The sequence below is a fragment of the Alexandromys fortis genome, unplaced genomic scaffold (genome assembly GCF_014885135.2).
Source record: "Alexandromys fortis isolate MF-2015 unplaced genomic scaffold, M_Fortis_MF-2015_v1.1 scaffold_12, whole genome shotgun sequence".
NCBI classification, from domain to species: domain Eukaryota; kingdom Metazoa; phylum Chordata; class Mammalia; order Rodentia; family Cricetidae; genus Alexandromys; species Alexandromys fortis.
In genome coordinates, this window is record NW_026067937.1 from 19,420,274 (window position 1) to 19,432,281 (window position 12,008).

The 12,008-nt window shown below is 50.2% G+C and overlaps 1 protein-coding gene across 1 annotated transcript in view; it reads right to left on the reverse strand.

Moving 5' to 3' along the window:
* Disc1 (DISC1 scaffold protein) overlaps nt 1–12,008 on the reverse strand; it is a 159,810-nt gene that overhangs the window by 99,064 nt on the left and 48,738 nt on the right. Inside the window, exons 4-6 of the mRNA XM_050146906.1 lie at nt 10,781–10,928; nt 3,088–3,208; nt 125–360 (exon numbers count right to left, since the gene is read on the reverse strand). Of these exons, the coding sequence (XP_050002863.1) occupies nt 125–360; nt 3,088–3,208; nt 10,781–10,928 (505 nt within the window). The remainder of the gene's footprint in view (nt 1–124; nt 361–3,087; nt 3,209–10,780; nt 10,929–12,008) is intronic.

Consider the following 12,008-nt stretch of genomic DNA (forward strand, 5'->3'; position numbering starts at 1 on the left):
AACACCGCCAGCACTCGCACTAAGCAAACTGGACGTCTGAGAAGCACCTGTGGGCAATGAACAGCAACATCGTTGCAATGAACTGGTGAAAGAGTTGGAAAACCGGCTAGAAAGTCACCAGTACCTCCTGAGGGCTTCAGGAGGCTCCACGCAGAGAGGAGCCTGGGCAGCAGAGGTCAGCGTCTCTCCCAAGGCCTTGCTGATTTCCTGCAGCTGGCCTGGAGACAGCTGGGCCACCAGTGGCATCAGGTCACAGCCCTGCCCCTGGAGCAGCGTCTCCTGCTCCTCCAGCTCTCGGCTCAGCTGTTGCTCTTTCGCTTTCAGCGCAGACATCCTTGACTGGAGAGCTTCCATTTCCTTCTGCAGAGAATGGGGGAACAGATTTCATCCATTAACCCTGCTCTGCCGATAATGACTTGGTTAACTGAGAACAGGCCATATGCACCACGGTCGTGAAGCCCCCTACCCCTTTTCAAGGCAGGCAAATTCCAGAAGTTTGCTGAACTGGAAAAATCATGCCAGCTTTATGTTTCTGGTGAGCTGGCAGGAGGAAAAACATCCCCTTCTTCCCAAGCTTTAAATACAGACAGGTGCTAGCCAAGGTTTTGACTTGCGAGAACCCAACAAATGATAGATCCCTGGATGTGCTTCTGGTTGACAAATGAAGGCTCTAGCTGCTCATACCAAACTCTGCGACACAAGCTCCCCAGGAGGGGAAAGGCAGCCTGCTCCAAACACAAGAACTTAGGATGCACAGAAAAATAGGATCCTTGGCATGTGTGGTCAACAGGACTGAGAGGGCAAGATGCTGCCAAGTCACAGAGTCTGGTGTCCTTCAGAACGCTGGCCAGTTTACTTCCCAGGATTGTGAGGTGTCAAGTGTCTGCCATGCAGGCATGAAGATCTAGTTCTGACATCCAGAACCCATGCAAAAGCTGGGGACCCACAGAATGAATCTGCAACCCCAGCATGGGGTGGGGGGAGGCAGAAGACAGGAGGGTGTCAGGGACTTGCTAGCCAGCTAGTCTAGCCCACTCAGTGAAGTCTAGATTCAATGAGAAACCCTGTTTCAAAAAACAAGGTCAAGGGAGATTGGAGTAGATATCAAATATCAACCTCTGTCCTTCACACACATGTGCATACACATGCACCTGTGCCCACATTCAAATACACACATACATATTACACACACACACAATCACACACACACACAATCACACACACACAATTACACACACACATAATTTGCCCTAATTTATTAAGCTGGAATCTAAATTAATCCAGAACCATCATCTGTCTCCAGGCCAAGGAATAAACAAGCAGCAGGTAATTGAACACAGTGTGAGCTCAGGGCTGGGCAGATAGCCATCTCGCTGCGTAGGAGTCCGAACGTAACCAAATGTAATGCCAGACTCTGCTATGGACACGCCCCCTGTTCCCTCGCTGTTCCTAGCTGATGAGAGCACAGCTTAAAGCCTGGTATCTCCCCATCTCCTGAATGTTCTCTCCACCCACAGCACAGATTCTCCACAGCTTCTAACTCCTGTACCCACCCAGAAAAGACACAGAGAGACGCGCTAACCCTCCCCGAGCTCAGCAAAGGCTCGCAACCGACCACTCTGCGTCCCCCTCTGGCTCCCACCCTCTTCGTTGCTCTCATTTTTGTTTGCTTTCGGCTTCTGTTTCTTAGAGACAACATCTCACCCCATCGCTGGCCCAGACTCGTCTTTTAACCCAAGCTTGAACGTACAGCGACACTTTCACCTCAGCCTCCCTATACTGAGAAGACAGGCTCAAGTTTTTATAAACTGTAGTAAAAGGGGACTTAACAAAAGACATAGCTTTTCTACCGTTCTGCATGCACAGTTCAGTAAGATTAGGCACACACACACACACACACACACACACACACACACACCATGCAAACGTCCCCACCATCCAGCCACAACACTGTCTCCATTAAACACTAACTCTCCATCCCCCCTCCACCCCCACCCCATCCTCACCTCTACTCCCACCAATCTACTTTCCTACGGGAGGATTCCTTCCAAGTACAATCTTACAGGTCTGTCCTTCACGACAGGCTTATGTGCCAGAACACACTGCCCTCCACATTCACCCAGTGATGGGCACTTGGGCAGTCCTCAGCTATAGTAACTCAGATGTTTCTAGCCTGTGCTTTCGTGTATTTCCAGGTGTGTAACCGCTGTGGCGTCGCTGGGTCCTAAGAATTCCATTTGTAAGTTCTGGAGGAACTGCAAACCATTCTCCGTGATGATCCTACATCTTCTTTTTTTTTTTATGTTCGCATGCGTGTGGTCACATGTGAGTGGGATGCCCATGCATGTGGATGGGGGTGCATGTGGAGAATCAAGGTCAATGTTAAAGATCATATTTGATGGCTTTTCTACTTTACTCATTGAGGATCTTCCATGAACCCCTGATCCTGTTAGCCAGTGCTTCTCGGGGCTCCCAGGTCCTGCTCCAGGCTCTAGGCTCAAGCAGTCCCTCACTCCGCTACTTCTTGGTCCCTGCCCCAGGACTATTTCCAGAACTTCTGGAGCCCCTTCCTGGCTCTGGTCTCACCTTGGATGCTCATCCAGTATTCTAACCCTGGATGGACACTTCTTGGCCAGCTGTCAGCACTGCTCTGTGCCATGTATGCATGTGTGCATGGCTTCCACACACCCTCTGGTCATCCCAGGTGCAGCCTCATGCTCAGCCAGATGTAAATCCATGTCCCTTGACAGTTGCTTCCCAGAGTGCACCATGGTAGGAATTCCCACAAAGCATGCCCAGAGCACAAATCTGTCCCTAGCCCTCAAAAGGAAGCTTCTACGGGTCAAATAATGAGAGGAGACACTGACTGCCACAGTCAGAGAGCAGAGCCAGTAGGTCCTGAGGCCCATAATGCCATGCAGCTGCAACCCTGGCATGTGTAGAAGAGGTTCCTCTACACCCTCCGGCCACTCCGTTAGCTCTGCTTTGAGCCCTCACACTTCAAAAAGCAAAACCCGCCTCGCTGCATCTGACTTACATGGATAAGGAAAGGGTTGCTACCTCTCTGGAAGATTCTATACTGCTCACCTGCAATTGCTGTTTCTCTCGAATAAGCCAGTCCCGTCTGGTAATGGATGCAGGTAGGCCATCCTGGGCAGGGGTCCTAGGCTCTCCTTCATGTGGAGCCTCTGAGTCATCGCTGCCAGACCTTCAAATAACAGATATGCATCGGTACAGATGTTGTGAAATATTAATTTAAGATGTGTTACATTTGTTTATTCTGTGGAATATTTCTTTAATGATGTGAAGATGTGTTTCATTCTTTTATGTTGCATTTGTATAACTGTGAAGTTGTGATGCTTTGCCCGTCTAAAACACAAGATTGGTCTAAGAAAGAGCTGAATGGCCAATAGCTAGGCAGGAGAGGGATAGGCGGAGCTGGCAGGCAGACAGAATAAATAGGAGGAGAAATCTGGGAAGGGAGGATCAAGGAAGGAGCGGAGGAGGACATCAGGGGCTACCCAGCTTCACAGCAAGCCATGGAGTAAGAAGCAAAGAAAGGTATACAGAAACGGAGAAAAGGAAAAGCCCAGAGGAAAAGATAGAAGGGATAATTTAAGAAAAGCTGACTAGAAACAAGCCAAGCTAAGGCCGGCCATTTATAAGTAATAATGAAGCCTCCATGGTGGACCCCTGAAAGGCAAGGAGTGAAGAGTATGGTGGACAGACATCCTCAGGCCTACATACAGGTGTGGCGGACAGACAGACATCCGCAGGCCTACATACAGGTGTGGCAGACAGACAGACACCGCAGGCCTACATGTACTTAAAGAGTATGTACATGTAGTACGTAAGAGACTGCACGAAGCTTCCCCAGTCATGGGTCATCCAGGAGCTCACAGGGATGAAGTCCCTAATGTACATTTCTGCTTGAATACAATCTGCCACGTAGACCAGGCTAACTCATACTGTCATGGTTTTCTTTCTGTTGTGTGATAAAACACTCGGCCAAAAAGCAACAGAGAGGAGGAAATAGTTTATTTCCACTTCCACCCTTCCACCCGCAGTAGTCTGCTTTCTTATAGAGCCCAGGACCACCAGCCCCGGGGTGGCCATGCCCACAGTGGGCTGAGCCCTCCCCCAACAATCACTAATGCCCTACTGACTGACAGGTCGGCAGTCCAACCCTACGGAGGTATTTTCTCAGCGAGGCTTCCCTCTCCAAAGGCTCTAACTGTGTCAAGGTGACACAATCAGTCAGCACGTCACCTTTCCAAGACACCCCAGGCCATATACTTCCCAGAAAGTTCAGAAACCTGTTCCCCCTCTAGCACACCCCACTCTCCCCCGTGGAGAAGTCCCCTGTGGGGCCTTTCCCAGGACCACACAGAACGGGAAGAACTAAGTTCACGGAGGTCAAGGTCACAGTGAGAACTTGGATTTGCGTTTCTCAGTTTGTGTCTTTGAACTAACCCAACCCTCTAAACCTCACCATCCCCCTCATACTGGACTACCTAGAGGCAGTAAGACGCCCTGTCCTTGGGACATTTGCTGGGGACCTCCACATCCTAACCTGTGCCCCAGTAAAGTGACCACTGGATCTGCCTGGTGGACACACTCCTACTGAAGATGGACAGGAATATGAAGACGGCGGTGGCACAACAAGCCTCTTCCCTGTACCATGGTCGGCATCCAACAGCTGTCAGAAGAGGATGCAGGCCCTTCCCTGGGCTCTGGGCTGCTGCACGCCCTCCCAGCTTGACTGTGAGTCTCGGAGGGAGATGTCGCTCCTCTTGTGCTGACGTTCCCGGTGCCCATCACTGAGTTGGGACTCAGCAGATACCTGCTGGGTGGCATAATGAGCTCATAGCCTTGGAAATGAAGAAGTCATTTCCATCCCGTCTCCTGCTTCATTCACTCATTTCTTCCCCTTACTTATTTCCCAATGTGCTTGGCGGATGCTGATATTAGAGCCCCTTCAATTTGTTGAGTCGATGCCATCTGGGTCGAGGTGGGAGCCAGTGTAGTGTAGGAAGCCAACGCAGAATTGAGAAATCAGCCGCAGAGAGGAGGGAGCTACAGGTGCAGAGCTGGGCGCCAACTCTGCGCATGACGGTTAGCCACATCCATTACTAAACCCATAAGACAAGCCCCTGTGCCTAAGCAACACCCCTCTGTCTGTCTCCCACACTCCAACTCCCGGGACGGAGAAGAGATCCATGGAGAGCCAGGAGCGGCCCCAGGACACGTCGCTCAGTTATGAAGCAGGGACGGGTTTCCATCTTCCATGTGTTTCGGTCCCCAGAGTCCCCCTCTGCTACATAACTCTTTTCTTTATGTTCGTGAAGTCTCAATATGTGATCCCTCATGGCAGAGCGAATTGGCATTGCTGCTGTAAACTAATCAGGATGTAAAATGAGCAGACCCCTCCGGGGAAGATAAAGACCTGCAGCAGCAAGGGATGATGGGATTCTGGTGCTTGGTGCTAGTGGGGATCCAGGTGGAGAGGTCTCTAAGACCTAAGATATTACTCTCAGCCTCAGGGGTTCAGACGCGTGCCCACTAGGACCAGCCCAGGCATGGGGAAATCTTCCTCTTTCTGTCTGGTTCCCTTCCCATCAATCACTGAAGGAATGAACCCCACCTGTAAAGCCCGATCGTGAGCCACAGAGAAAAGCACAGCGGCAAAATGCACAGATGATGTCTCTGTTCCCTGACAGTATCTTGTGAGTTTCCTTCTGTGCCCTGGGTACTCATCCCAATCTAAGGGTCACTGGGCCCTGTGATGCTGCAGTGGGCCGTGGTACCCACTTGAAATCAAAGGCTCGTATGCTCAAGAGGGAAGACAGGAAAAGCAGGCCCTGCCGGGTGGCCTGCTGCCAGCCTACACTTATGGTTTTGGCCCCGTCTCAGGGGACCAGACAAGCAGCAGTTGTGACATCTGGACAGAGCCAGAGTCCCATCGTGGTAAGACTGGAAATCCTTCCTGTCCTTCAGTTTTCATTTTTGGTCAAACTGCTCCCTTGTGTTTTAAGTTATCCTCTGGGGAAGGGTCTCTGATAAAAGATAGTCTATGTGTGATACACACACACATATACACACACACACACACACACATATGTGCATTTAGGAGGCAAGAGTACCAGTGTAGTGAAGAGCCAGTGAGAGTCACATGACATAGTATGTCATTAGGGGAAACTAGGTATAAATGAGAAAATCTCCAGTCCTTGCCAAACACTCCAGAAAAATGAAAATCTTTCCTTCAACTGGGTGTTGAGCTTCTGACCCTGGCTTGACAAAGAGGTGGGATTTTTCCCATTGTTCTAGAATCAGAAATAAGAGCTGACGAGAATAGGCCCGAGTCCGTAACTGTGGGGTAGGAGCCTAGGCCGGCCTTTGCAGAGTCTCCAGGGGCTGCAACCCTCAGCACCTCCTGCCCGTCTACCATCAGGATAAGACATGAACACACTTCCTTCCACTCACTGGAGCAAAGAGGAAGCTATCCACCCTGCTCCCACAAAAGAGGCCAGGAAGCCCAAGCACCTCAAGATGTACGAGTGGGGTCTGATTCTTTAGAGTGCACAGCTGTCTGGTTTGGGTTCTCCTGACAGCTAGGCCTGAGTCAAGGAGCTGAGGAGGTCGCTTTTAGAGAAACAACCATAAAACACCAGAGAACTGGAACCTATAAGGGTAGAGTCAGGAAAAAAAAAATGTATAATTTCCCCGATCACCACAGGGACAAATGAGGCCCCATCCTTACAGGAACCTTCTAGAAGAAGAAAAAATGGCACATTGTTTAAAACTGCCCCTAGAGGCCAGGGCACTGGTGGCTGTTGCCCTGGTTACATTCATACCCAGCCATCCAGGAAACAAGAGCATCTCTCCCTCACCAGCACCAGCACCAGCACCATCGTGTACTCCAGTACAAAATGGCCCTTCGTGGTTTTCACTCATGCTAACAGCAGAGGAACCTAGGTGAATTGCTAAGATAGCGGCGTGCATGGCATGAACGGGCCCTCAGGATGGAAACACTATGCCAAAACTGTCCGCCATAGCCGCAACCCCTCCTTCTGGCATGGGGGAACTGAGCAGCGTGGCAGATGGACACGATCCACCGTGGGTAGTCTCAGCATCCATTGGCTCACAGCAGAGGTGTGTCAGCTTCCCACCAAGCAGGCATCCGTGACAGACATGGCCCCATCGGGTGCTCCTGGGGTGTTGGGGCCCCATGAGAAAAGTGAGAAGAGGTGGGGACACATGGGAAAGCAGCTATGGCCGAGGCACAAGAAGGTCAAGCCATAGTGGGGACCGTGGAGTGGGGACCGTGGAGTGGGCACCGTGGAGTGGGGACTGTGGAGTGGGGACCGTGGAGTGAGGACCATGGAGTGGAGACCGTGGAGTGGAGACCATGGAGTGGAGACCGTGGAGTGGGGACCGTGGAGTGGGCACCGTGGAGTGGGGACCGTGGAGTGGGGACCTTGGGTGTCCCACAGGACAGCGAGCACACTGACACCTGCATACAGAGGACATTGACTTCACTAGCCAGGGAGCAGCTGTGACAGCAGAATAAGGATCCCAGAAGCTGGCAGACAAAACTGTGACTCTGACCTGTGGTTGGCATCTCAGAGTGACAGGACTATATGAAAATAAAAAAGCAGAAATTCTCCCAATGTCTGTGCCGTCCACCCGGGAATCTACCCGGGATATTGTAACAACGTGGAGAAGTGGATTTGTCACACTGTCAAAGAACAAAACCAGAGGTGGGCTTATCTCTGAGTTCGAGGTCAGCCTGGTCTACAGAGTGAGTTCCAGGACAGCCAGGGCTACACAGAGAAACCCTGTCTCAAAAAACAAACAAACAAATCCATCAACTGAACAAACAAAAAAAAGCCATCTTAAACTAAGAAGCAGCGTCCACCTCACCCAGGGACTGGCCCCATTACTGAGCAACAGAGATTAGCACCAGGGAGGCGGTGTGAGGAGTGATTGCCACTGATGGAGTCATGCAGTGACCTCCAAACCCTAGGGACTGGGGTGCTGGTGTAAGCAGTTCCAAGGGGGGCAAAAACCACAAGCTTACTTAAGACGTTGAGCAGTAATTTTTCAAAATAAGTGACAATAAAAAATTAAATAACTCATAGACTCTGGGACTATTTAAATCCCCTTACATATTACCCTAAGTTTTCATAACCCGAGATGCTGAGACATCCCCCTCCTCCCGTAGTGACTGGAGGGCTTCAAATCTGATGGTTTCACCAGACCGCCCTGGCAGTTTGAGTATGGGAACATAAATTGCTTTCATTAGCTTCTCAAAGAAACACTTGATCCCAGAAAGGTAAAGAGGTACCTATTTGAGTTGCTAATTCGTGTTGAAAGCTGGCCGTGTTAACAAAACTACTTTATTTCTGCAGGGAATGTCCCCAGCACTCAGAACAGCTCTTTTCCCCTGGACTCAGAGCCACGCTCCTGAGAAGTTTGAGTCCAGGTCCCCCTAGTGGTCATTGTGAGGACTGCAGGAACCACTGTCTCTTGGGAAGCCTTCCAGTTCAGTTGACGGGTAAAGAGGAACTTCTCAGGCCACTGAGCAGCTGGCACGTGCAAAGGCGGACTTTAATTATCAGCAGCCATGTAGCCATGCCCACACGCTTTGTAAAAACGTGACAATGAAGCAGATATCAGGTCCTTTTCTAGCTGCGGTCCTAACAGAACAGATGAAACAGACTAAAGAAAAAGTCAAGAATGAAATAACTAAAGTGAGGAAGACGGGGTCCCTCACGTTCTTACAAGGAGAGCAGGAAGTGTAGAGATTGCAGTCAGCCAGCCAGAGAAGGAAACGGCAGCGCAACACCAGTTACCAGCCTCCAGCCCAGGGCTGGGGCGTCAGAAGCCCCGTTTCCCCCCCCCCCCCCCCCCCCCCCGTTCACATATATGCTTGTGAATCGGTATAAGCATGCACACATGTACACATATGTAACTCCTGCAAGCGTCAATTGAAGAGATAGATGTGGCGCGGTCCTCCTCTGGGGACTGTCACCCTTCAGAACGAGGGGACGGGACTGCCGCCATCCTTCAGAATGAGGGATATTCAAGGCAGCAGATGGAAGGTTTCAGCCAGAGACACTGTCACTCAGGGTATTCGAGGACGTCTCAGTGAGACGTGTGAGTGACCGGAGAAGGGTTGGGAGGATGGTGGCTTTACTGTCTTGAGGGATGAGCAACCATTAGTGACTGCAACGGACCCGTGGGAGACCACAGACTCGAGCAAGGCTCTACTGTGTGGGAAGCTGGTGCTGACCAATTAGATGTTAGAGGCTTTGGGGGTCACGCTCAGAGCACAGGGTCCACGCTGAAAGTCCAGGAGTCATTGATTCCAGTATAAGGGTTCTCCTTATCACTTTGTGGGAGGTGGACGAGGTCCAAGAGTGGCCAGAGAAAATCCAGCAAGGCAAGAGGCTGCTGCAATAACCCAGGTAAAAACTGTAGCGAGCAGAGGAAGGGTTGGAGATCGAGGTTGGAAAGATGAGTGAGGATGACGGAGAGATGATAGATTGACCGGCGCTAACACCCCATGGATTAGAGTGTCCTGGAATAGAGGTCTTTCAGAGGCAACTGGAGGCAGAAGTCACGAGACAAGGATTCTGGGAGAAGGAGGGGAAGGATAATAGATTTAGTGGGGTTCCTCTTTAAAGACAGTGGGTCTGGGAAGGTGACTTGGGGAACAAAGTACCTACACGCATGAGGATCAGAATTCAGACCCCAGAGCCCACAAAAACGCAGGCAGACTTGAGGGCCCACCCATAATCCAAGCACTCAGGAGGTGAAGATAAGGGGGTCCCCCAGGCAATTTAGCTAAACTAGCCAGAATCAATGAGATCCAGGTTCAGTAAAAGACCCCCCACCTCAATAAAATGGAGAGAAATGAATGTCAACTCTGAACCTCCATATGCACCCACACACATGCAAAAATGCATATACACATACACTTCATACACAGGCAAAAAAAAAAACTTTAGAAAGGTGTTTTGGGCAAGGTTTTCCAGAGGAATGGAACAAATGGAAGGTACGTACTATAAGAGAGAAATTAGAAGGGCTTACATGCTAGAAGCTGGCAGATCCAGCCATGGCTTCCTGCGTGCTGCAGAAGCAGAGAACACAGGAGCTGCTCAGTCCACAACGCTGGACACCTCAGCAGTATCAAGCCAGAGCCGGAAGCCTGGAAGCTCCCTGGAGAGCTGTTAGCACTGAGTCCACGTCATGGAAAGGCCAAAGAAGCTGGAATCCGGTGTCAGCAGAATAGCAACAGAGATGGGGAAGGCAAGGGCACGCATGCAGCCCTCTTTCTCTGATAACGGTGCCAGGTGTCAATCATCTTGGAAAATGCCCCCAAAGCCCCTTGAGTGTGGTTCACAGTCCAAGACATCTCTTAATGCAGCCAAGCTGACAGCCAAAACAACCATCATCCATAATAAGCTTACTAAAGGCAAGGATAAAAGCACAGTACCTCGTTAGGATAAGGAGATGAATTTATTAGCCGTATTATTGACCACAGGAAGCCCAGGGTCAGCTCTCTACAGAGAGGTAAGTGTAGGGAGGAATCCTCAGAGGACTGGGATGTCTGAGACACTGGAAGTATGCAGGACCCTGTAGAGATGGGGAGGGAGGATACAGGAAGAGAAGCAAGACCTCAGGAACAGCAAGGAGAATGGCCAGTGACCACAGAATGGAGAGAGGACAGTAGAGGAGTCAAGTGGGGACTGTGGTGACATCCACAGGTGCTCACCTTTGGGTGGCTCTATACAAGGCCACCCGGGTCTGTGCTGCCAGGTAGCCTAAGAACCTGCCAAGAGCTGGTTGTTGTGAAGGCAGAACCCAGGGCAGGCGGCCTCTCTCCTCTTCCAGGTCTTCCAATCTCTGTCTCAGTGTCTCTGCTGGAAACCCAAAGAGGGGAAAGAGGGAAAGACTGTGAAACTCAGAAAGGTAACCCAAGTCTCTCCTCAGCCTTAGCCAGCGCCCTCTGAGCCACCCAAGGCTGAGGGCTGTTTCCCAGCCTGTTGGTTTCTCCTGTAGAGTCCCAGAGACCTTTCCATCCCTTTATCCCCCCGCACTGCCAGGGCCTGCAATTTACCAGCCTCCGCAGTGGTTATGGCTATGACCCACACGCAGAAGGGCAGCTAATTTTTTTCTTTTAATCGTGGTGATCCTTTGGGAGAAAACTGCCAAATTTGTAGAATTTGAAAAGACAGGTTATTGGTTGGTTGGTTGGTTGGTTGGTTGTTTTTTTTTTTCAGGAAGGGTCTCATAGAGCACAGGATAACTTGGAACTCTCTATGCAGCGAGGAATGACCGTGAGCTTTCAATCCTGCCTCTATTTCCAAAGTTCTAGAATTACAGGCAAGGGCCACCATATCCGGTTTACATAGTGCTGGGGATTGAAGCTAGGGCTTCGAGCATGCTAAGCAAGCGTCTACCAACTGAGCTACACACCTAGCACAATAGGGTACAGCTTTGAGAAATCAATATCCAAAAGGCAATTTTTAATAACATAAATTTTCAATTAAAAAAATAGCCAGGCAATGGTGGCACACACCTTTAATCCTGGCACTTGTGAGGCAGAGGCAGGTGGATCTCTGAGTTCGAGGCCAAGCCTGGTCCACAAAGCAAGTTCCAGGAAAATTTGGGCTACACAGAGAAATACTGTCTCAAAAAAAAAAAAAAAAGTAATAAATAGTTAATGCTTATCAAGTTGTGGCCAATCACAGGCCTTGAAGGCACAGAGCAATGTTCACAGTCCCCGTGCCAGAGGTGACTATACCCATTCTGTTACATAGTAGGTCTTATAGTTGTTCTAAGGACCTCAGATCATTATGAATATGAATCACTATTTTAAAAATCCACTTAAAATAAGCCATAGAGGGCTGGAGAGATGGCTCAGAGGTTAAGCGTACTGGCTGATCTTCCAAGGGTCATGAGTTCAGTTCCTAGCAACCACACGGTGGCTCACAACCATC